This window comes from Prionailurus viverrinus, chromosome C1 (genome assembly GCF_022837055.1).
Source record: "Prionailurus viverrinus isolate Anna chromosome C1, UM_Priviv_1.0, whole genome shotgun sequence".
In the NCBI taxonomy this organism is placed as follows: domain Eukaryota; kingdom Metazoa; phylum Chordata; class Mammalia; order Carnivora; family Felidae; genus Prionailurus; species Prionailurus viverrinus.
In genome coordinates, this window is record NC_062568.1 from 162,857,709 (window position 1) to 162,883,657 (window position 25,949).

Here is a 25,949-nt window from a genome sequence, read left to right on the forward strand (position 1 = left end):
ATTTTCTCTTTTTATAGTTACATTCAATATCAAATGTCTATACCAGTGCTCAACTTGGACACCAAAGGAAAAGCAACTTTTGTAACAAGAACTCCATCCCTTTTCAGGACTCAGGTCTTGAAAGTCAACAGAATGACTCAATTTACTTAAAGAAGAGTAGATTTTTTTAAAGACATCAGTAGACATTCTACAGTTTTTATATAAAGTTGCCAAACATCAGCTCTTTAAAATAAATTTCCTCTCAGCTAAAAGAACAAACTCATAACCCTGCCATATATAGGTGTGTAACTTGGGCAAGTAATTTTATCTTCTTGGACCTCAGTTTCCTCATCTGTAAAAAGAAGACAATGGACCAGATAATCTTTAAGCTTCCTTAAACTTTGCCACCTTTCAAAGATGTATGTCATTTTTCAGGTAATGCCAGCTCACTCAATCTCTTATTGTGATCACGCTGGTGTCAACTAAAAAGTCTTTCTCTGTTGCCCAAGGCAGGAATGAATATATCCTTAATCTAATATTCTACCCCTGAATAATTGAGGTGATTGTATAATTAACTTTCTCTCAGAAAGCATAATCCTAATTTTTTTTACTTTATCATTCTATAAGAACAAAGAAGTATGACAATTCGTCTTTACCATACAAGTCTCTAAATGGATACCCATTCTTCATAAAGTTCATAAAAGTTAGTACATGTTTTGCTTGTGGAAAAGATCTAAGAGGAATTGAGAGAGGATAATAGCTTTAGCATGGAGCAAAATAGCTTCAAAACTCACTGATTCTTGTTTCTGACATTGAAAATGATGTCACTGAAAATTCTGTTATATTTCAGAGGGTCTTAATGAAAACTTGCTAATTTCTGGGTGTAGTCAGAAACAGGATTTTAGCATAAATCTAGTTAAAAAACAAGGAAAAATAAAACTTAGGGCTCTCTACCTTGTTGCATTATTATAGTGAAATATGGTAAATATTTGGGATGGTAAAGTTTTCATTTATAATATCTAGGAAAGGAACCATATGGTTCATTAATTCCACAGACAATTCCAAAATTTAGTGGTTTCAACCATTTATGGAATCAAATAGATCTGGGGTGGAATCCTGAATGAATCATTTACCAGCTGCATAGCCTTAGGCTATTTGATTAATCTCTGAATCTCAAGTTTCTTCCCTATAAAGCACAGATCTCTGTTTATGACATAAAAATGAGATAATGCATACAAAATGCCTAGAATAGTTAAGAGCCCAGTAAATATAAGTTACAATTAAGTGTGAGCTTCAGGAAAGCAGAAACCTTGCCTATTTTGTTCATCTTTCTATCTCAAGTGAACAGAAAAGTTGTATAAGTAAAAGATTATTACTCTGGCCAACAGCTCCAACTTCTTTACCATTGGTCTTGCTACATTTTTATCACGTGGTAGTCACATGGTTTGAGTTTCATGCCTTTTAATTTGAGCTATCTAAAAGACAAAAATAAGAGGGAGAAACCCTACATATATAGATCACTGATCCCTGGTAAATTAAAAGCTCTGAGCATGAACTAAAGACAACCATGATTCACACAGAACGGGAGACTTCTTGATCACAAAATAGGTGCCTTTGGAATTTGTTCTAACTACCTTTACAAAGGCCACTATTTTGGCCGGCTTCTGCTTCGGTGAAAGTTTTCTAACAGAGAAGTAAATTGGCTTTTAGGGGATCCCTGTGGGATAGTTGTAATCCAGTCTGATAGAAAAATAAAACAGAAAGAGGTTCTAGACAATTTGCTCCAACTCAATCGATGACCAAATTGAAAGTAGAACTCACATTGCTTAATTTCCTAATCATTATTCAATTATTGATCATACTTATTTGCTTCCTATATTGAGAGAGAATTTGGTTAATGGTATGAAGCAACATTAGAAAACAAGGTATATAATGTGTGGTCTCAATCTTACTTCAGGGAATTCAGGCTGAATTTGCAACAAATCTTAGAGACCTTATAAAGATCAGTGATCAAAGTCTGCCCAGGGGTCCTGCTGCCCTAGATGGAGAATCAATTCTGGTTCACATTAATATGAGTATACTTTAAGTGTGGCAAGCATTGGTAGAGGATGAGATTATCTCATCCCCAATCTGTACCAAATACATGCCTAATCAGTCATCCCCTGTGAAATGAGCCAGTTTATTGAGTCTCTACATAAGGAAACACAAAGCCATACAAAAAGATTCACATTCCAAAATAAAACTACTACACTCCAATATTTCTATTACTACAGAAGTTAATATGGCTATTCATAAAGTTAAAGCCAATGAATACAAGGCATAAAGCAGAAAGGAGGTTAGGGGAATTTGCCAGAGAGGAGGCCAAACTGTAAGTATGGAACCTGGTATTAAATGTTCTAAGGTACCTGGTAATAGAGGTAGAAGTTAAGGTACCTTCTCACTCCTGTGAGAAGGAAGGTAGGAGCAATAGGAAATGCGAAGAGGCAGTTTATAAGAAGCATTACCACAAACAGAACTCTGGCTGAAACTTGGGTATCTTGTTCTTTGTACTCAGGGTTGAATATTCCAAGTTCCATAAGAGCTCTCAGATGATCCTAAATCTTCACCTTCCTATCAGCTGGGTTGTAGCTTTTGATGGGATTTAAGATTCTAAGAGCTAGTGTATCTAAACAATCATTTTGGTGTTTCTTTTCTTTACATGCTAATATTAAGAAAGTATCCTTTATGTCGTAGAAGTCAGGTAAACCACAGTCAAGCTCTGTCTGTGGCTTGAGGAGGAGAAGCTGACTTGAATCAGAGATGTGGGTTTGGTTCAATTTCCAGAGCAGACCAAATAACGGTAATGGATCACAGAGAGCCTCATGCTAGTTCTTCTGAGAAGTTGATGTGTACGTGTGCATAAAATGTATATTAGAAGTATATTAATACAATTCTATCTCAACAGATTTAATTCTTAAATGCTACATATACTTGTTTAATCTCCCATTTTAAAAGTAGAAAAGGTTAGATTATAACATCAGGTTAGCTCTCTTTGAAGCAGGTAATAATTAAGTTGATTCACTGTTGCAATTACTGTCAAATCCCCCTTAATTACCAGAGATTTTATAGCAGCTTCATTATACGTCTGCTGTAATGCATTGTGGCCCTAAGGAGAAGTGTTGCAGGAAATTCTGCATAGCATGGATAATTCTAACCTGCAGTTACAGCTTCCAGCAAAAGCTCCTGCACTAAATTTATCTTTTTTTGACATTTCTCCATGTTACTCAAGCAGTTAAATGAGGTAACATTACTAAAATACCTACCTAACTTTGAAAGTTAGAATTGATTTCTCCATAGACATTAAAAACAACAACAAAAAATAGATGAAGGGATAAATTAGCCTTCAATAATTCCTGAAAAAGCATTAAGTTATGTTTAATAATGAATTTAGTTTATAGCATTCAAATAGATGTGAGATCTATATCTAAATCATGAATACATCTCAGATTTCTACTTCCTATGGATATTTCTTAGGTGATACACAAGACAAAAATTATTGCTAAATTCCTAACAGATCATCTTGAAGATGATAATCAACTGCTTTTTATTTATCAATGATTTTTCAGCTAATTTCTGGGAAAAGTAATCATTTTAAAAAGGTCATTTTTAAGTTTCCATATCACTGCTTGTTTTCATTGGAAAAATCTTTACAAATCAGAGCCTGCAAATTGAGTAAAGTTCAAAACAGATAACTGAATAATGTCTCTCACAGATCCCTTTTTGACCAAGGAATTTACTCCACAGAATATATTAGATTCAGAAAGGGTTGCAGTGTCAATGACACTATTGGCAGCTGTGTTAACAGTTAAGGGCCTGGCTTTGTACAGCAACACAGTTATTAAATTTCTCCAGAGACCATGACTCATTAATCAAATATTCATACATCTCTGTAAATACACACTGAACAGAGAATACCCTCAGAGCTGAGCATCCCAGTACAAGTGCTCTTTCATGTAACACTGACAAAATCCTGAGAACATGCGGTCATGTTTTGCATTTCTAATGCACTGTGTCCTCTTTAATACTCCATTTCCTAAAAACAGAACACAAATGATCTTACTGATCGCAAGTGTTAGAGGGTTACAATTAAAATTATTCCACTATTGCTTCATACCATCTTTTTTAAAAATGAGGACAGTGAATCAATTCTTCTGTTCTTTGTTTACCATCAAACAAGTAATTTTTTCCCAGGCGGATGAAGAAACCCAGGCCATGCTCCTATTAATACAAGAATTTGTATTAGCATGAAAACAACAAATCACTACTTAAACTAGGGAGGCCAAATAACTTAACATATTAGCAGACATGAACTTGCTATATTTTGCAAAGTCCTCAGTCTGCTTAATACCACTGGGAGTTTTCCTCTTATTGTACAGTAACAAAAGGTTCTTTCTCAATTGCGGTCTGTGGAAAATTGGGGTCTGAAGGCCAGGCAAAGAAGAGAAGGCTCAAAATGTTGCCTCATAAGGCTACTAAAATCAGACTCTTCACCTCAGGGTGGGCAGGATGTACTATGCAAAGGCAAGAGAGAAAGGGAACATCTTACATAAACTTCCCGTCTATCTCGCAGTTTCTGAAACAACAGGAACCTGGTTCTTAATGCCAGTAAAATATAAGCAAATCTGTCAAGTGCTATCTCATCTCCTCAGCCTGTCAAGTCTACTAACTGAACTGCCTGTGTCTTTGATTCCAGTTTTCCAAAATTCTGGCCATATTAGGTCAAAGACTTCCCTCCCACAACTGTCCTGCTTTCATCCCCAGGCAGTTCAGCCCTCCTCCACCCTGTGCTATTTTTGCTTGCGCCTTCTTCTCCATCCTTTGGAACCTCTAACTCACTATGATACAGGGAAAACTAGAACAGGCTTTGGAATCTGGAGAGGTTTAAATCCCAGATCTGCAAATTACGTTACCGTATCTGACCCTCATTTACTTCATCTATAAAATGGAAACAATATAATTTCCCAGAATTATTGTGAAGATTGAACTAAATATAGTATTTTATAAAATACTTAATAGGGGCACCTGGGTGTCTCAGTCGGTTAGGCGTCCAACTTCGGCTGAGGTCATAATCACGCAGTTCATGAGTTTGAGCCCCGCATTGGGCTCTGTGCTGACAGCTCAGAGCCTGGAGCCTGCTTTGGATTCTATGTCTCCCTCTCTCTGCTCCTTCCCTGCTCATGCTCGTTCGCTCGCTCTCTCTCTCTCTCAGAAATAAAGACACTAAAAAAAAATTTTAATACTTAATAAGTGCCCCCAAAATGGCCATTGTTGCCATTGGTATCGTTATCCAAATCATCAGTCCTCTGTTTCTTCACATTGACTGAAAGATTTATTTTTCCTGACAATGCTAAGGAATTTCTAAACTCGCCAAGCAAAGACTCCTCCTTCCATTTAAACCTGTCAGAGGGATAGTTTTGCATTCCCACTTCCAGGTGCTGGTTCTGTTATCATTCACACCTTCTCCTACTCAAACACTCAGAATGTTCCAACTCATGACTTCAGCCTGAACTTGCCTTGACCATCATTCTCATGATCTTCTATCATTCCATGTCTCCCACTTTCTCACTCTAAATCCTCTGGTGGTCTGTTGAAGTCAATGGACTCATTCTCAAAATATTTTTATATAAATGAAATATATATGGCTGCAAAGGAAAATGGTTGTTAAAATATTTTTAAGTTTGTGACATATAGTAATATATTTTTTCTTTATCAATCCAGTAATAAGTCCTAGCAGCAGCTAGTCCTGCCATCATTTAAAAGCAGTGTGTAAATATTTCCAAATAACTGCATTAATTATGATTTGAAAATATTTGTGATTTCTGTTAGTGACAAAATCCTGGGTACTGCTGATCCTACTGCACTTTGTTGCCTACATTCTTAGTGGAAGGAAATACTGTGTTTCAGTTAGATGTTAGCGAAAATAAAGATGTAATTTTTTTATGTCCAAGTTCATAGACCCTTGAATTCTATTTCTGGGTTCATCAAGTTAAGAACCTTTACATTAAATGAACTATTGTTCTTCAGCCCCATTGAAATACACTGACTTCATCCACAGACTCTATAGAATTATATCTCGGTAAAACAGACTCTAAGGGGAGGGCTTGAGAAATCATCTTCCAATTTTAAATCTTCACATTTTAGTGTTCGAACTAAATCCCACTTCCTCTGACTTCTGTACCCTTTGTTTCTTCCTTCATAGTATCCTTCCCCCATGTCTCTCTCCTAGGCATCTACCTACATAAGTATAGGTTTCAGGCCCTCAGTAATAGGCCCTTAATAAACATTTAATTATTATCATTCATTTTTCTGTCCACATCATCACAGGATATTTATCATCATCCCCTTACTCACTAATAGTAGTGCTCTGTGGGCAGAACAACCAAAATCAGCCACATGTATTTCAAATGTACCCTCTAGGGATGGCCTTCCACCTTGACCCTGCTTTCATTTGGAAAATATGTCCATGGACCTCTGTCTGAATCTTTGTGCAGTTTCATTATTGGCCCAAATACTTACCTTAACCCTACTGGTATATAAATCATACCAGACTTTTAGGATTCATCTCAAATGCCACTTCCTCCATGAAGACTTTCTTAACCCCCATAACCAGATGCAAGGTCTCTTTTGAAACCAAATATAATTTTATTTTGTAGAACTTCTATTCTAAGTCTTCTCTTCCCCTACCAAGTGTGAGATTTTGTGTATTTTCCCCACTTTTAAGTAAATCCCTAAACTCCCTGACAGAAGTGTCACTTTATTTCAGTGTATTCTGTAGAGCCTACAGACATTCAATATTGGAATGGAATTAAGAGGTTTGGGAGTGGGGGGTTTCTTTCTTTTCTTTTTTTGTTTCTCTCTAAATTTTGGTCTCCAGTGCCAGTACACACACACACACACACACACACACAAAATACTCTTAAAGCCTTTTCAAATCTTAAGGTAGACATGAAGGAAATCTTGACAACAGTTTTTAAAGGCTAATACTTACTGAGTATTCACTATGGGCCAGGCATTTTTTCTAAGTGTTTTTGCATGTTTCCTCACTTAATCCTCCCAGTAGCCCAATGTTATGATTACTCTTATCCTTATTTTATAAATGAGATTAAGTGACATGCTCAAGGCCATGTAGCTAGTAAGTGCTAAAGTCACATTTTGAGCAGAGCCAGTTGGACTCTACAGTTCAACCAGTTTATTAATGTCATCTCCACCGTGTAACACTGGAGCTTCACAGGGAAATTGAATATGTTTTTTCCTAAATACAAAGATTCATAATTTTTTTCCAAACTAGTAGTTTCAAGTGAATAATGGGCAGTCTTACTTTTAAAGTACTCGTTGTGGCTGCGGCTTGGATATAACATAATCTACTGTAATTTTATGATATGACCATAACTCTAGGACCTGTGTTTTACATGTTTTATTCCTTTCTAAACATGTCTTTGGTATTTGGAGCCAATTTTACACAATGTAAAAGTACCACATAACTCTTTATGTTGTAAAAACAGAAACTGACAAAATGAACACAAATTTTGCAGAAATTAACAAGCTGATCCTAAAATTCATATGAAAATACAAGGAATTCAGAACTTCCAAGATTATCTTGAAAAGAAGAAAATTGGAAGACTTATACTTTCCAGTTTCAAATTTTACTACAAAGCTATAGTGATCAAGATAGTGTGGCAGTGGCATAAGGATAGACATAGAGATAAATGGCATAGAACTGGGAGTCCAGAAATACACTCATATTTATGGTCAGTTGATTTTCAATAAGAATACCAAGACCATTCAATGGGGAAGGAATAGTCTACAACAAATAGTGCCTGGGACAACTGGATATCCATATGTGAAAGAAGGAATATGGACACTTATACAAAAATCAACTGAAAATGAGTAAAAAACAAAAAAAAATCAAATGTAAGAGCTAAAACTGTCAAACTCTTAGAAGGAGTATAGGTGTAAGCCTTTGTGACTTTGGATTAAGCAACGGTTTCTTAAATATGACACCAAAAGCAGACACAACCAAGGAAATAGAGAATAGCTAAATTGGACTCCATCAAAATTAAAACCATTTGTGTTTCAAATGACACCATCAACAAAGTGAAGAGAAAACCCACATAATGGGAGGAAGTGTTTGTAAGTCATATATCTAATAAAGGACTTGTATCCAGAATATGCAAAGAACTCTTACAATTCAGTAATATAAAGACAAATAACCAATTTAAAACGAAGAAAGAATTTGAATACACACTTGTCCGAAGAAAATATACAAACTGCCAACAAGCACATGAAAAGATACTGAACATCATTAGTCACTAGGAAAATGCAAATAAAAACCACAATAAGGTACCAATTTATAAACACTAGATAGCTAAAATGAAAAAGGCAATAACAAGGGTTGTTGAGGAAGTAGAAAAATTAGAAACTTCATACAATGCTGGTGGGATTGTAAAATGGTACATCACATTGGAGAACAATTTGGCAGTTCCTTAAATAGCTAAACATAGAGGTACCACATGCAAGTAAACCCCTAGACATATACCCAGGAGAAATTATATGAAATGAGAACAAGTGTCTACACAAAATTGTGTATATAGATGTTCACAGGATCATTAATAATAACCCAAAAGCAGAAACAACCAATCTCCATCAACTAATGAATAAACAAAATGTGGTATATCCATCAAATGGAATATTATTCAGCCACAAAAAAGAATGAAGTGCTGATGCATGCCACAGTCTTGAAAGTAGTATGCTTAAGTGAAAGGAGTCCGACACAAAGGCCACGTCTGTACGAGTCCACTTATATGAACTGTGTGGAATAGGCAAATCCATACAAACAGAAAGTAGATTAGTTAATAGGTGCAGGGTTTCTTTTTAAAGTAATGAAAATATTCTGGATTTTGATAGTGGTAATCATTTACAACTCAGTGAATATATTAAAAACCACTGAACTGTACACTTTAAATGAGTGAATTACATCTTAATAAAGCTGTTACTTAAAAAAAAAATCCATGAGATACCACTTCACACCCCCTAGGATAATAATCAAAAAGACATTAGATTTACATATGTAATCTGGTTCCCCTAAATCACCTTCAATTTTAGAAAATTTGGACTTTTGAACATCAGACAAAGAAGCACTTTGGGCTCTGAGCTGATGCTGCCTGCCAGCTAATGTTACAATTTTTGTATAGCAGCTTATTCAGTATTGGATTTTACATTTCATTTCCCCTTATTTTGTAAACATGACCTGAAAATAGAAAAATGAAAGTGCTGAGACTCATGGTGAGAAATGTATGTCTCATAAATTTGATATAATTAGTATACAGACAGAAATAATGATTAGCCTCAATGAAATGCTCACTTGACTCTAAGTCAATCAACTGTATATTTGACTATAGAAGAATAAAAATAAAGAACATCTGTGAAATGCTATAACTAGATCATCTAAGATCATGTCAAGATTATATGATTAAAAATCACTTTACAACATTTTTAATATTTTTATAGTATTCTGTACTCTCTGGAAAAAACCTTCCTCAAAACATTGTTTGGAAACATCTGTGGTTCAGTTCCTTCAGATTCAACTATTTTAAGTGTTTATAGAAACATATATATATAACTAAGAGCCCCTCTAAGTACAGTCTTGGACTGGTAGCCACAAAATTGGTCAAGCACAGTGGGTCAGTTTTAGGAACCAGTCATAAGACATCTCTCTCTGCCCCTCCACCACTCACCTGCATGCATGCACTCTCACTCTCAAAATAATCAAACCTAGAAAAAAACATGCTTAATGTAAACATGAAAACAAAATAGAAGGGAATGTAGACAATTGAAAGTAATATATATATATTTTAAGATTCTGTTTTTAAGTAATCTCTATACCCAACATGAGGCTCAAAGCCACAACCCTAAGATCAAGAGTTGCATGCTCTACTGACTGAGCCAGCCAGGTACCCTAGAAAGTAGTATGTTGAGAACAGAAGTGTGAGGTAGATTTCTTTTTCCTGTGATATCTACCTAAAGTATTTTGGAAGTAATTTAAATATATATGTGCATCTCTCAATTAAAACCCTCTGATTACTAACTGGAGTCCTGACCATAAACGCTTGTCACCTGCTCCATTATGTGATTATCCAAGTCCTGGGACTCTAATTGTTACCTTAATCCCAGATCTAATTCCCCATCTTAGATTCATTAACTATCATTTAATACAAGTAAATTGATCACAATAGTGCTGAGTAAATAGCAAGTAGTATGTAAATATTAACTACAGGGATGCCACATTGTATGGCTCCAGGTAGTGCCATTCACACAACATACACCAAAGACAGTATCCCTTGAAGTTGCGTGACATGGCCACCCATATCCACTTCCTGGCATTGGTTAGTATTTACTTTCTTCCAATGCCTACATCAAATTTTAAATCACCCCAGCCTATAAGTCTTTTTAATTTGTATTTTTTTTATCTGTGTCACTTTACTCTGCTGTATTTACCTATCACATTTCTAATTGTGTTTACCTTTCCTGCTTATAAAATAACTTCTTTTTAAACCCATTAATTCCCACTTCTTATTTATATTAGTATAAAATATAAATACAAAACATTTATAATTATTAGTTTAATTTTCAGTAACTTAAATGGAAGATGATTCTCCATAGAATTTTATGTTTTACTCTTGAATGACATCCAGCATATGGACTGTTGACTTAAAAGAAGGGAAGAGCTGGGCACCTGTGTGGCTAAATCAGTTGAGCGTCTGACTCTTGATTTCAGCTCAGGTCATGGTCCCAGGATCGTGGGTTCTAGCCCCACATTGGGCTCCACACTGAGCATGGAGCCTGCTTAAGATTTTTTCTCTCTCCCTCTGCCCCTCACCCCCACTCACACTCTCCCTGTCTCCCTAAAAAAATAAGGGAAGAGCTAGTAGAAGAATCACTGAAGATGGTGGAATAGGATCCTCAGCTCACCTCCTCGCCCAACACAGCAAGTCTGTAAATACATATAGAACAACTCTCTCTGAGAACCATAAGACTAAAAAAAAACAGCTCTTCCAGAACTAAAGATATTTTTTAAAAGACCACATCAAGAAGGGCAGGAGGGACAGAGATGCAGTCTGATCAGAACCCACAACCCCAGTGTGGCAACCCACAGTGGGAAGGATATCACAGGTGCAGAGGTCCTCCCTGATTAGCAAGGGGTTCAAGCCCCACATCTGCCTGCTCTGGGGACCTGCACCAGAGAGACAAGCCTCCATTACATCTGGCTTTGAAAATCAGCAGAGTTTAACTCCAGAATCTTTGAGTATCAGTGGAGCTTAACTCCAGGAGAGCTAGAAGGCTAGAGGAAACCAAGACTCTGCTCTTAAAGGGTCCATGCACAAACTCACTCATTCCAAGACCCAGCACAGAGGCAGCAGTTTGAAAAGTGCCTGGGCTATACATGACGATTTATTGACTAATTTTAGGGCAAGTGCTAGAGGGGCAAGGATCCTTAGGAACTTTTCTCTGGGAATAAAAGCACTGGTGGTTGCCATTTTCCTTGCCCTCCTGTGTAAGCCAACAATGGTGGGCACTAGTTTTGACACTCTCCATCTACCTTGCTAGCACCACTCACCCCAACCAGGCATTCCCCTGCAGACCCACCCCCACCCATCCTGCCCTGGCTAGCACCCCTCCTAAGTAGCTCCTGTCCCAAAGGGTGGGGACAGCCCTGCCCACCAGCAAGCCCACAAGAGTAGTGGCCAGGTCTTGCGGGAAGCCACATTGGGTCTAACCCCTCCCACAAGTGCACTCATGGCAGCTTCAGGTAGCCATAAGATGGCACATGCAGTCTACACAGGGGACACCCTCAGAGTGCCTGGTTCTGCTGACCAGAGGGGACTGCACTTCTAGGCCCCACAGAATGCCTTCTAAGGCCACTCCTTCAAGACCAGGAATTGTAGCTGACCTACCTAATACATAGAACAAATAGAAAGACAGGAAAAATGAGGGCATATGTTCCAAATAAAAGAACAAGAAAAGCCTCAGAAAAAGAACTAGACAGAAAGGAGATAAGCAAACTACCTGATAAAGAGTTCAAAGTAATGGTCATAAAGATGCTCCTCCAACTTGGCAGAAGAATGGATGAACACAATGAGAACTTCAAGAAAAAGGAGATATATTTTTTTTAAAAACTCAGAACTGAAAAATACAATAACAAAAAATACACTAGAGGGAGTCAATAGCAGATTAGAAGATGTATAACAATCAGTGATCTGGAAGACAGGGTAGTGGAAATTATCCAAGCTGAAAAGCAAAAAGAATTTTTTAAGATTTTTTTTATTAAAAATTTTTTTCTGATTTTATTTATTTAAAAAAATTTTAACGTTTATTTGAGAGAGCATGAGTGGGGGAGGGGCAGAGAGAGGGAGGCATGGAATCCAAAGCAAGGCATGGAATCCAAAGGCATGGAGCTGTCAGCACAGAGCCTGACGCGGGGCTTGAACCCATGAACTGCAAGATCATGACCTGAGCTGAAGTAGGACACTCAACTGACTAAGCTAGCCAGGTACCCCCCACCAACTGTGATTTTAAAATCATTGAGCCTTTCTGCCTGCTAAGTAGCTCTGTTTCTGGAGGAGCATTTCAGGTGGAAGTTAGGAAGCAGCTGGTAAAAGATTTCAGGCTAATACTAACATAAACCCGCCTGAAAGTCATAAATAAATTATATACACGGTCATAGTATATGCTTGCGCACACATAGTATATCCCCCAATCTTTTCTTCTGTTTGCTCAATACTATGACAATTATGAACCCAAAGAGATCCACACCAAGACACATATAATTAAAATGTCAAAAATTAAAGAATCTGAGGGGCGCCTAGGTAGCTCAGTTGATTGAATACCCAACTATTGATTTCTGCTCAAGTCATGATCTTGCAGTCATGAGATTAAACCCTGCATCAGGCTCTGCGCTGAGCATGGAGTCTGCTTAAGATTCTCTCTCCCCTATAGGGGCACCTGGGTGGCTCAGTCAGTTGAGCATCCAACTTTTGGCTTAAGTCACGATCTCATGGTTTGTGGGTTCAAGCCCCACGTCAGGCTCCGTGCTGACAGCTCAGAGCCTGGAACCTGCTTCAGATTCTGTGTTTCCCTCTCTCTCTGCTCCTCCCCAACTTGCTCTCTCTCTCTCTCTTTCTCAAAAATAAACATTAAAAAAATTTTTAAAAGGTCACGGGGCGCCTGGGTGGCACAGTCGGTTAAGCGTCCGACTTCAGCCAGGTCACGATCTCGTGGCCCATGAGTTCGAGCCCCGTGTCAGGCTCTGGGCTGATGGCTCAGAGCCTGGAGCCTGTTTCCGATTCTGTGTCTCCCTCTCTCTCTGCCCCTCCCCCGTTCATGCTCTGTCTCTCTCTGTCCCAAAAATAAATAAACATTGAAAAAAAAATTAAAAATAAAATTTTTTTAAAAGGTCTCATAAATTTGGTATAATTAATATACAGACAGAAATAATGATTAGCCTCAACGAAATGCTCACTAGAATCAATCAAGTGTATGTTTGACAATAAAAGAATAAAAATAAAGAATACCTATGAAATGCTATAACTATATCATCTAAGATCATGTCAAGCTTGTATGATTAAAAATCATTTTACAATGTTTTAAATATTTTTATAGTATTCTATACTCTCTGGACAGAACCTTCCTCTTCCCTGTTCGTGTTCTCTCTCCCTCTCAAAATAAATAACCAAATAAATAAATAAGATCAAAGAAAATTAAGAGCAATAACAGAAAAGCAACTAGTTATGTACAAGGGAACACCCATAAGACAATCAGCTGACTTTTCAGCAGAAACTCTGCTAGCCAGAAGAGAGTGGCATGATGTATTCAAAGTATTGAAAGGAAAAAACCTACAACCAAGAAATATAATTATCATTCAGAATTGAAGGAGACATAGTTTCCCAAGCAAAAAAAAGGTAAAGGAGTTCATCAGTCTAAACCAGATTTATAAGAAATGTGGAAAAGGCCATAACTAGAAGAAAATTATGAAAGAAGAAAATCTCAATGGTAAAATCTAACATAGTAAATGCAGTGGATCAACCACTTGTAAAGTCAGTATGATGATTAGAATATAATAGTAGCTCCTTTCTACTTGCTAGATGGGATGCTGCCCAATTTATGGATCATAGAAAAAGCCAAGTTAGACATTTTTAAGAACAAAAGTAGTCAATTATATCTACAATAATTAGTTAAGGCACGCACACAATAAAAAGATGTAAAATGTGACATACACAGAAAATGTAGAAGGGAAAGCAAAAATGTAGTGCTTTTAGAATGTGTTCAACAGTATGGAAGTCCCTCAAAAAGTTAAGAATAGAACTACCCTACAATCCAGCAATTGTACTATTAGATATTTACCCAAAGGATACAAAAATACTAATTTGAAGGCACACATGCACCCCAGTGTTTATAGCAGCACTGTCAACAATAGCCAAATTATAGAAACAGCCCAAATGTCCATCGACTAATGAATGGATAAAGAAGATATGGTGTGTGTATATATACACACACACACACACACACACACACACACAATGGAATATTACTCAGCCATAAAAAAAGAATGAAATCTTACATTTGCAATGATGTAGATAGAGCTAGGGAGTATCATGCTAAGCAAAATAAGCCAATCAGAGAAACACAAGTACCATAATGATTTCACTCATATATGGAATTAAAGGAACAAAACAGAAGAACATGGGGTGGGTGGAGAGAAGCAAATCATAAAACAGACTCTTAACTATAGAGAACAAACTGAAGATTGCTGGAAGGGAGGTGGGCAGGGGAATGGGTGATGGGTATTAAGGAGGGCACTTGGGATGAGCACTAGGTGTTGTATATAAGTGATGAATCACTAAATGCTATACCCGAAACTAATTTTACACTATATGTTAACTAACTAGAATTTAAATAAAAACTTGAAAAAAAATGAAATATTTGTTTATCCTGCAGTTTTAAATTCAATAGTTCTGAATACACATTAAAAACTATTCTGAGATTTTATATAAAAAAAAAAAAATAGAATGTGTTTGAACTTATATGACCATCAACTTAAAGTAGACTGCTGGGGGTGCCTGGGTGGCTCAGTCAGTTAAGCGGCCAACTTCGGCTCAGGTCATGATCTCGCGGTCCGTGAGTTCAAGCCCCGCATCGGGCTCTGTGCTGACAGCTTGGAGCCTGGAGCCTGCTTTTGTTTCTGTGTCTCCCTCTCTCTCTGTCCCTCCCCCATTCGTGCTCTCTCTGCCTTTCAAAAATGAATAAATATTAAAAAAAATTATAATGTAGACTGCTGTATACATAGGATGTTATATATGAATCTCATGGTAACCATAAACCAAAACGTATAATAAATATGCAGTAATAAAGAGAAAGGAATCCAGGCATAACGCTAAAGAAAATCATCAAATCATAAGGGAAGAGAACAATAAAAAAGGAACAGAGAAGAACTACAAAACAACCAGAAAACAATGAATAAAATAGCAATACGTACATACCTATCAGTAATTAAGTGTAAATGGACAGAATGCTCCAATCAAAAGACATAGGGTGACTAAATGGATTAAAAAAAACAAGACCTATTTATATGCTACCTACAAAAGACTCACTTCAGACCTAAAGACACATACAGATTGAAAGTAAAAAGATGCAAAAGAATATTTTGTGCAAATGCAAATGAAAAAAAAATTTAAAAGCCAAGGTAGCACTATTTATTTCAGACAAAACAGACCTTAAAACAAAGATTGTTGTAACAAGATTGTAACGAGACAAAGAAGGACGTTACATAATGATAAAGGGATCAATCTAACAAGAGGATATAACAATTGTAAATACCTATGCATGCACCAAATTTAGAAGCATATAAGTATGTAAAGTGAATATTAACAGGCATAAAAGGAGAAACAAAGTAATACATTAATAGTAGGTGACTTTAAGACCCCCTTGACGGCATGGATACAGACAGAAAATCAGTAAGGAAACAGTGACTCTAAATGACACATTAGACAAGATGGACTTACCAGATAAATACAGAACATTCCATCCAAAACCAGCAGAATACACATCCTTTTCAAGTGTCCATAGAACATTCTCCAGAATAGATCATGTTAAGCCAGAAAACAAGTCTCAATAAATTTAAGATTGAAATCATATCAAGCATCTTTTCCAACCACAACAGTATGAAACTAGAAATCAATTGCAAGAAAAAAACTAGGAAAAATACAAACAGATGGAAGCTAAACATGTTATGAAACAACCGATAAGTCAATGAAGAAAGCAAAGAGGAAATAAAAAATATCTGGAGACAAATGAAAATGGAAACACAGTGTTCCAAAACCTATGGGTCACAGCAAAAGCATTTCTAAGAGGGAAGTTTATAGCAATATAGGCCTACCTCATGAATCAGGAAAAATCTCATAAATAATCTAACCTTACAACTAAAGGAACAAGAAAAAGAAGAAAAAGCAAAGCCCATAGTTGGCATAGGGAAGGTAAAAATAAAGATCAGAGTGGAAATAGAGACAAAGGGAAAAAAAAGAGGAGAAGGAAAAAGAAAGAAAAAAATCAGTGCAACTAAGAGCTGGTTTTGAAAAGATAAATATAATTGATAAACCTTAGCCGGATTCACCAAGAGAAAAAAGAGAGAACTCAAAATCAGAAATGAAAGAGAAGTTACAAATGACACCACAGAAATAGAGGATTATAAGGAATTACTACAAACAACTATATGCCAACAAATTAGACTACATACAAGAAATGGGTAAATTCCTAGAAATATACAATCTTCCAACACTGAATTCGGAAGAAAGAAAATCTGAACAGACCAATTACTGGTAAAGAAATTGAATTAGTAATCAGCAAACTCACAACAAACTAAAGTCCAGGACCAGATGGCTTCACAGGTGAATTCTACTAACCATTTAAAGAAGAGTTAATATCTGTCCATCTCAAACTATTCAAAAAAAGATTGAAGAGGAGGGAACACTTCCAAATTCATTCTACAAGGGCAGCATTACCCTGATACCAAAACCAAAGACACACACACACACACTCTATAGTCCAACATCCCTCATGAATATAGATGCAAAAATCCTCAGCAATATCAAATGTCAAATATCAAACCAAATTTGACAATACATTAAAAGGATCGTATACCATGGTTAAGTGAGATTTAGTCCAGGAATGCAAGGATGGTTTAATACTGGCAAATCAATCAATGTGATGCACCACGTTAACAAAATCATATGATCATTTCAATAGATGCAGAAAAGGCATTTGACAAAATCCAACATCCATTTATGATAAAAACTCTCAACAAAGTGGGTCATGAGGGAACATACCTCAACATAAATAAAGGCTACATGTGACAAATCCACACCTAACATACTCAGTGGTAAAAAGTTGAAAACCTTTCCTTTAAGATCAGGAATAAGACAAGAATGCACACTTTTGCCGCTTTTATTCAACATAGTACTGAGAGTCCCAGACACAGCAATCATACAGGAAAAAGAAATAAAAGGCATCCAAGTGGTAAGGAAGAAATAAAACTGCCACTATTTGCAGATGAAATGATACTGTATATAGAAAAAACCCTAAAGACTTCACCAAAGAAACTATTAAAACTAATAAATGAATTCAGCAAAGTTGCAAGATACAGAAATTTATTGTTTCTATATGCTAACAACTATCATAAAGAGAAATTAAAAAAACAATCCTATTTACAATTGCATCAAAAAGAATAAAATACCTAGGAATATATCTGACCAAGAAGGTGAAAGACCTGTACTCTGAAAAATTTAAGACATTGATGAAAGAAACAGAAGATGACATACATAAATGGAAATGCATATCATACTCATGGATTGGGAGAATTAACATTGTTAAAACTACAGATTCAATGCAACCTCTATCAGCATTTTTCAATGAACTAGAACAAATAATCCTAAAATCTGTATGGAACCGCAAAATATCCCCAATAGAGCAATCTTAAGAAAAAACAAAGCAGGAAGTATATCACAGTCTCAGATTTCAAACTATACTACAAAGCTGTAGTAATCAAAATTGTATAGTACTGGAACAACAACAACAAAAATAGACACATAGAACAGTGAAACATAACAGAAAGCCCAGAAACAAACTCACACTTATATGGTCAATTATCTGTGACAAAGGAGGCAAGATTATTACATGGAAAAAGACAGTTTCTTCAATAAATGGTGCTGGAAAAACTGGACAGCTACATTCAAAAGAATGAAACTGGATCAGTTTCTTACATCATACACAAAAATAAATTCAAAATAGATTAAAGACCTAAATGTAAGACCTGAAGCCATAAAACTCCTAAAAGAAAACATAAGCAGTAAACTTTTTTTTTTTTTTTTTTTTTGGTAAACTCTTAGCAATATATTTTTTTTTGATCTGTCTCCTCAGGCAACAGGAACAAAAGCAAAAATAAATAACTGGGACTACATCAAATTAAAAAGCTTTTGCACTGTGAATGAAACTATCAAACAAAACAAAATGGGAACCTATTGAATGGAGGAAGAAAATATTTGCAAACAATATATCTGATAAGGGATTAATATCCAAAATATATGAAGAATTCATATAATTCACCAAAAATACAATCCAATTAAAAAATAGGCAGTTGGGGGACGCCTGAGTGGCTCAGTTGGTTGGGCATCCGACTTTGACTCAAGTCATGATCTCACAGTTTGTAAGTTCGAGCCCTGCATTGGGCTCTGTGCTGATAGCTCACAGCCTGGAGCCTGCTTTGGATTCTGTGTCTCCCTGTCTCTCTGCCTCTCCCTTGTTCATGCTGTCTCCTTCAAAAATAAATAAACACTAAAAAAAATTTTTTTAATGGGCAATTGGGGCATCTGGGTGGCCCAGTCAGTTAAGTGTCTGACTTTTGATTTCAGCACAGGTCATGATCTCACAGCGTCTGAGTTCAAGCCCTGCATTGGGCTCTATGGTGACAGTGCAGAGCCTGCTTGGGATTCTCTCTGTCCCTGTCTCTGCCCCTCCCATGCGTGTGTGTTCATGCTCTCTCTCTTTCTCTCTGTAAACAAACAAAAAAACAAAAACAGAAACAAAAACAGGAAAAGGACCTGAATAGACATTTTTCCAAGACATACAGATGGCTGATAGGCATATGAAAAGGTGCTCAACATCACTAATCTTCAGGACAAAGCAAATAAAAGACACAATGAGATTATCACCTCTATACCTGTCAGAATGGCTAGTATCAAAAAGACAAGAAATAACAAGTGTTGGAGAAGACATAGAGAAAAGGGAACCCTCCTGCACTGTTGGTGGGTATATAAATTGGTGCAGCCACTATGGAAACTAGTATGGAGTTTCCTCAAAAAATTAAAAATAGAAATACTGTACAACCTAGCAATTCCACTTCTGGGTAATATCCTAAGAAAACAAAAACACTAATCCAAAAAGATGTATGCACTCCTATATTCAATGCAACATTATTTACAATAGCCAAAATACAGAAGTGTCCATCAATAGATGAATGAATGAAGATGTGATACATATATGTGTGTATATATCAAAGAAAGACAAATAACGTTATGATTTCACTTATATGTGGAATCTAAAAAACAAAAACAAGACAAAACAGAAACAGACTCATAAATACAGAGAACAAACAGGTGTGCAGGGGATTAAGGGCATTAAAAGATACAACTTCCAATTATAAAATGAGTCATGGGAATGTAAAGTACAACGTAGGGCATATAATCAATAATACTGCAATAACTTTCTATGGTGACAGATGGTAACTATACTTTTATCATGATCATTTCATAATGTATATAAACGTTGAATCACTGTTTTGTACTTGAAACCAATATAATATTGTATGTCAACTATACTTCAGTATAAATAAATAAGTAAGTAAATAAGACTGAGTTTCTAAGTTTCTGGAAGAGTTGGTTAGAGAGTAGCACAGTAATTTTCCTACTTAATAACAAACATGTATTCTCCACTTTTAATATATTTTTGTTATTGTGAGAGAATAAGTGAAATTTTATAACTGTAGCTGAATGTTTTGGGCCATTGCTTGCCACCAATAATGTTGATAAAGACTATAAAAAAGAAAGAGAGGCAAATGCTAATTTAAAAATGTGTCTGCAATACTCAAAATATAATATTTTTCAAAGTTTATAGGCAAGGAGAAGGTTTTTATGTAACCATGAAAACCACACAAAAATGCTTAAGATTTCTAAACTCAGTTAAGATTCAAACTATAAAATGATGTAAAACTTATATTTTAGAATAAGATGGGATGGTTCCAGTTTTTCCTGGTCTCATGTTCCACCTGTTTAATTATCTCAAAATATTCGTTCTAAATGCTCAACTGAATATAGTACTGTTGAATTGTAGTGACTGACAATATTGAGGCTATTATAAATATTACATGATATTTATTCTCCTAAATTTTTTTTGTTAAGAAATTTGCTCTTTTTATAGAAAATAGTAATCCCTAATCCTTTTAGAGAAATTGCCTCTATCAGTATATTCTGGACATCTTGCTCATATTTCTCTATTAAATCCTAATTTCTTCCTCTATTTCAATAGAAATTCATATAATTATTTAGTATTTTCAAAGTGTTTTCTCATTATCTATTCTTCCTCTTGTTTTCTTGTTTCTGGAAAATTCTTAAGTTTTTGGCCTATATATGAATATATATATAGTTTAAAAAAAGAGTTGAAGGTGATCTGTGATAAAGCATGAAAATAAAAAATTTCCTAGTTCCAAGATAATTAGCAAAGAAAAGGGGGAAATAAAGCTATAATAGTATTGGGGCACCTGAGTGGCTCAGTCAGTTAAGTGTCTGACTTCACCTCAGGTCATGATCTCATGGTTTGTGAATTCAAGCCCCAGATCGGGCACTGTGCTGACAGCTCAGAGCCTGGAGCCTGCTTCAGATTCTGTCTCCCTCTCTCTCTGCCCCTCCCCCACTCATGCTCTGTTTGTCTCTCTCAAAAGTAAATAAACATTAAAAGAAATTTTTTTAATAAAAAATAAAGCTAGAATAGTATGAGTTGACCAGAAATAGAGTGCTTTCCAGCATGGAATAATAGAAAGTAATGATTTGATTTCTAAAAAAATTTAAGATTTCTGACCTAACACTGTATAGATTATGCAGGTAAGTTATTTTTGCTGTTTTATTTCTTTAATTCTTCTAAAAACAAGATGGAATTAACATATATACTTTTGGATATGCTTGCCCTTGGACAATGTCTAAGGTGAACAGAACACAAAAGTGACCTAAATTTTTAATCCTATACAGTTGTCATCTCACTAATACAGACTTAATGGGGTTAATTTAATATAAAAACAGAAAAATGGGTACCTCGGGGAAATCCTTTTGGATAGACTTGTACTGTAAAAGATCTTTTCATTCACTCATTCAGCAAATGACTCTCAACATTGCCTGCTGGTGGTTAATACATTGACAAAAGAGGATTCAATGTGTCAAATCTTACGAAGAAGAGAGAAAAGAAACCTTCACCATCAAAAAAGTCACATTAAGAATTTTAAAAATTCATTTTTGAAATGTTAATGGTAAAATTAGTATCTTAATATTGATGTCCAAATGGAAGATCCAACTATCATAATTTTAACAGTACACCGATCTTAGTATCTTATCTTTTTTTACTTTCCTTTATTCCACACTGAAAGAGATCATTCATAAGCTTTATTGACTGAGTTTACTGGCTGTCAGAACTTGAAATGAAATCTGTGTTGAAAACAAAGTCTAACCAGAATATACAGTACCTCTATTCTAAATCTAATGATGTAGTTTTGTTGCTGCCTTTCCAATAAAAGATTAGTACAACTTTTGGCTGGTTCTCAACTGATGTTGAATTAACAGGCAAGACAGGTCAATCAGCCTATTCCAATTTTCAGAATGCATGCATTCATTCATACACATTGTTGAATACTTTATATGTGCATATTCTAATCATTTCTGATTTCTATACATTTATTCTCAGTCATGGGGATGACTGTGTTGTAAGATTGGGTTGTTTTGTCTGTACAGATTATGAGTATCTTCAGTATAATTCAATGTAAAGGAAGTTTCTGCCTCCTCTCATCTTAACTTTGGCCAGGTGTAATTTTATCTCATCCCAAAATCCTACTTAAAAATGATCCCCGAATATGCTGAGAAAATAACAGAATGCTATACTTAAGTCAAACTTTTATATAGTTCTTGTAAGAGAATACTTATAATCGGTTCTGATTCATTTGAAGGTATGGGCACTCTCATTTGATGTGTTTGTTGTAAAATCCTGTGATTACTGCAAGTGTGTATAAAAAACAAGCTGCAATAATTTAGACAAGACAACTGCAGTACATAAAATCAGGCATATTACTGGCTTCTTATTCCTAGTACTGCTTTGACATTCTAGGAAATTAGTACTGGACTTAATTTGTCCAGATTTTATCTGGAGTAAAGGAAAATTTTAGATTTCAGGCTATTTATATCAATTCAGTAAACTGTCCTCACTGGGAAATGCCAAACCTGATTTCTCTCGTCAGGCATACTAAAGCAATCTGCCCACCCTGTGTTTCAGTTTTGCATGCAACTCTAAACCTAACAAATAGGCTTTCTGATAGAAGAGATCAGTGACTTTAAATGATACACAATCTTATGTCTTTATAAGTCACCTTTCCACACTGAAGCATGAAAACTCCATAAAATAAGTTAATATTTTTCTTTCAGAGAAACAATATTATTTGCTTTCATTATAAATAAATAGACTTCATATCAGATAATGATTTTTTTCAAATTAAAGAATTAAAACAATCCTATTAAAACCAAAACAAAGGTTCATGTTCTCACATATTTATTACAGTATATAATTCTGGCTGAATAATAACTCATATTTTTATATCACAAATTTGCCTTTCAGTAACATAAAATACATTTAAGGCAGATTTACCTTATAGATAGCCTCAGCTTCTAAACACCACTACACTGATTTATACAAATAGCAAAAACTACATAGAGGAGCATCTACTGGTATCTTTTTTAGTACTTATTTTTAGATTTAAAAACTCCATAGTAAGTAGAATTCCCATAAAATTTCAGTTTTGGAATAGGAAACAAACACTAATCATATAAAATTGCCTTTATCTGATTTGATTGGATGAAGTTATTATTAATAACATAACCTTTAAATTTCTGGGGAATACCAATACTTTATATTCCTCAGAGAAGTCTCAATAGCAAGCAAAATGAGGAGCCATTATAAAATCATATTGCTAAGTATTACATTAACTTACAATTCTACTGATATAATTATATGCATATCATAGCTAACAATTGCTATTTAATATATCAAGATACATCCATAAGTTTCCTTTGGTTGCATTAATATCAGGAAGCTAGGCAGCACTGAAGATTCATTCCCTGGTCTTCTGGTTGTTAGTATAAACTGAAGCTTTTGAACCTATTTGGTGATCCCAATTTGGGGGCCTATATCACAAAACCTTCAGGAGACTAGTGGCCTCAGGTGGAAGAATTTGAAGACTGGAAGGCTCGCAGTTAAGTTAGAGTTATCGTTAGCAGATCTTAGGGAAACAGGAATACAGCCAGAATCACTTGATATTTATTAGAAATCAAGATTCATTAAATCATTTCTCCTTCAGAAAAATATCTTTAAAACTTGTGTATTTCCAAATGTTCTTTTTTAAAAGAACATATAAAATTAATATATTTGTGAAAATAAGCCAGTTTCAAGTAAACTTGTTTCTCTTCATTGTTCCCCTTCAAAGGAATTCTTCCCACCAAGCACAAATGCACTAATCTTTAGAGCAAGACAAACTCTTCTGTGCTAAATCTTTTTAATCTTTTCTTTTCATCCTCTGAGAAAAGGTCTTCTTCATTGGTTGTAGTAGATGTAAAATCATAGTCTCTGGAATGACCATTTACAAAAGTAAATAAGGGGTATTTCTCCTTAGAAGAAATTTTCAGCATCTGTAACAGAAAGTACAGAAAAATCCCTTACTGGATGCAAGAGTGTACAGTAGGACCACATGACGAAATCTAATGTTCTAGCCCTGAGTCTCTCTTGTTAGCTTCTCTCACTTACACTTATCTAGTACCATTGTTTCACTGTTCTGGCTTACAGAAAATGAAACAAAACGGTATCCCTGACTATAGTAAAATACTGTGAAAGATTGGTACCTTTACACAGAAGAAACACCATTAAACTTAGTCACAAGGTCCATTCTAATCTCAGTTCTACAACTTACCTTGATGTGAACTTGGACAAAATTACTCTACCAATCATCATCTACAAAATGGGGCAAAAGATACCCAGTCCCCTTACCTCAGAGAATTGTTAAACTGACCAAAAGCTATAATAAAAAGTTATTTTTAACAATTAAGTTTAGTCTTTTCAGAGTCACATATTTGAAAAAATATTTCTGCAGTAATTTAGTAAACATGAAATACAGTGTTCTCATAAATAGCAATAATCCATACCTTACATATTACCTTCTAAAACTATATAATTCAGAAGTGAAGGAAGTAATACTTGGAATTGTGGGGATACCAACAACCTTTATAACCTCTGTCAATGTGGGACTCGTTAACAATCCAACACCCATTCTAAACCACTTTAAATCTTTCTGTGAAACAAATTTAATTAAAAAATTAAAACAATTTTCATTAAAAATGAATAAAAATTTTCGGATGACATTTTTTGACAGAAATAAACTTTTCTATAGATAACCAGGATCTATAAGGATTCTGAAAAGTTTATGTGAATTAGAGAATGCTGAAAAAATATCAACAGTACTTACACATCATTAATCATGATAAATTAATTATAATATGTTTCTAAAGGATAATTTCAGGGGTAAAAACTAAATTCTCCCAAATGTCAATATTCAACTGCAGGATCATCAAATTCTTATATATTGCATTTATAGATTCTCTTAAAACGTGGCTAAAATAAATATATAGCCCTAGCATACAGATACAATGTTAAACTTAAAAATATTCCAATGAGACAGTTAATATGAAATACATTTTTAATTGAATGGAAATGAACCATTTAAAAACAAGTACTTAGAAAAACTAGATATAATGAAAATCATAACCTATAATTCTTACACTCCTAAAGTATACATCGTTCAAATTTATTTTACTTACATTCTACAAAAAAAGAAGGAAAAATGCAGAAAATGAAAATAAGAGACAGAGGAATCTGGCATTTAATAAGGCCTCTTTCACCTCCAGCCAATGGCTGGAATACAGTCCAAAATTGTCTTCATTTTATATTCATTTAATGTCACTTGTAAAAAGTCCAGTATCTAGTGGGCAGGTATCATTGTATCATTTTCAAATCAACACAACAAAGCTAATATTATCATCTCTTCATCCTTTCTTTCAAGATCAATAAAGAAGTCATTTGGGTTTATTAGCTGCTCATCAACCATGATTCAAATCTGTGACCCAGGGCAAAATGTCAGAAAGGAGCCCTCTATTCTTTAATTATAAAATGTGCCTACTATTTGTAAACCCACTTGCACTGTGAAGCCCCCTTGTGCATATTTATTGATTCAGATTTTGACAATTATAATTTTTCTAACTTTTCTCAATTTACTTAATATATTTTTAAAGATTATCAACTGAAAAATATATTAAAGTTTTACTCAAATGAAAATTTAACTTCTGTCCACACAAAAACTTGTACAACGATATTTACAGTAGCTTTATTCACAGCTGCCAAAAGTTAGAAGCAACAAAAATGTCCTTCAGTAGGTAAATGGATAAATAAACTGTGGTATATTCGGACAATGGAATATTACTCAGCACTAAAAAGAAATGAGCTATCAAAGCCGTAAAAGACATGGAGGAACC

General features: G+C 35.1%; 1 protein-coding gene across 6 annotated transcripts in view; it reads right to left on the reverse strand.

Annotated features, from left to right (window-relative positions):
• The window catches only part of ATG4C (autophagy related 4C cysteine peptidase), a 153,431-nt gene that overhangs the window by 37,544 nt on the left and 89,938 nt on the right, over positions 1 to 25,949 (reverse strand). For 4 of the 6 annotated variants that reach the window (XM_047872260.1, XM_047872256.1, XM_047872257.1 and 1 more), the window contains one exon: positions 22,907 to 24,056. The exons of the other annotated variants lie outside the window; for them this stretch is intronic. In XM_047872260.1, the coding sequence (XP_047728216.1) occupies positions 23,889 to 24,056 (168 nt within the window). In that variant the 3' untranslated portion in view covers positions 22,907 to 23,888. Of the gene's footprint in view, positions 1 to 22,906; positions 24,057 to 25,949 lie in introns of those variants that run through there. 6 annotated transcript variants of the gene reach the window in all.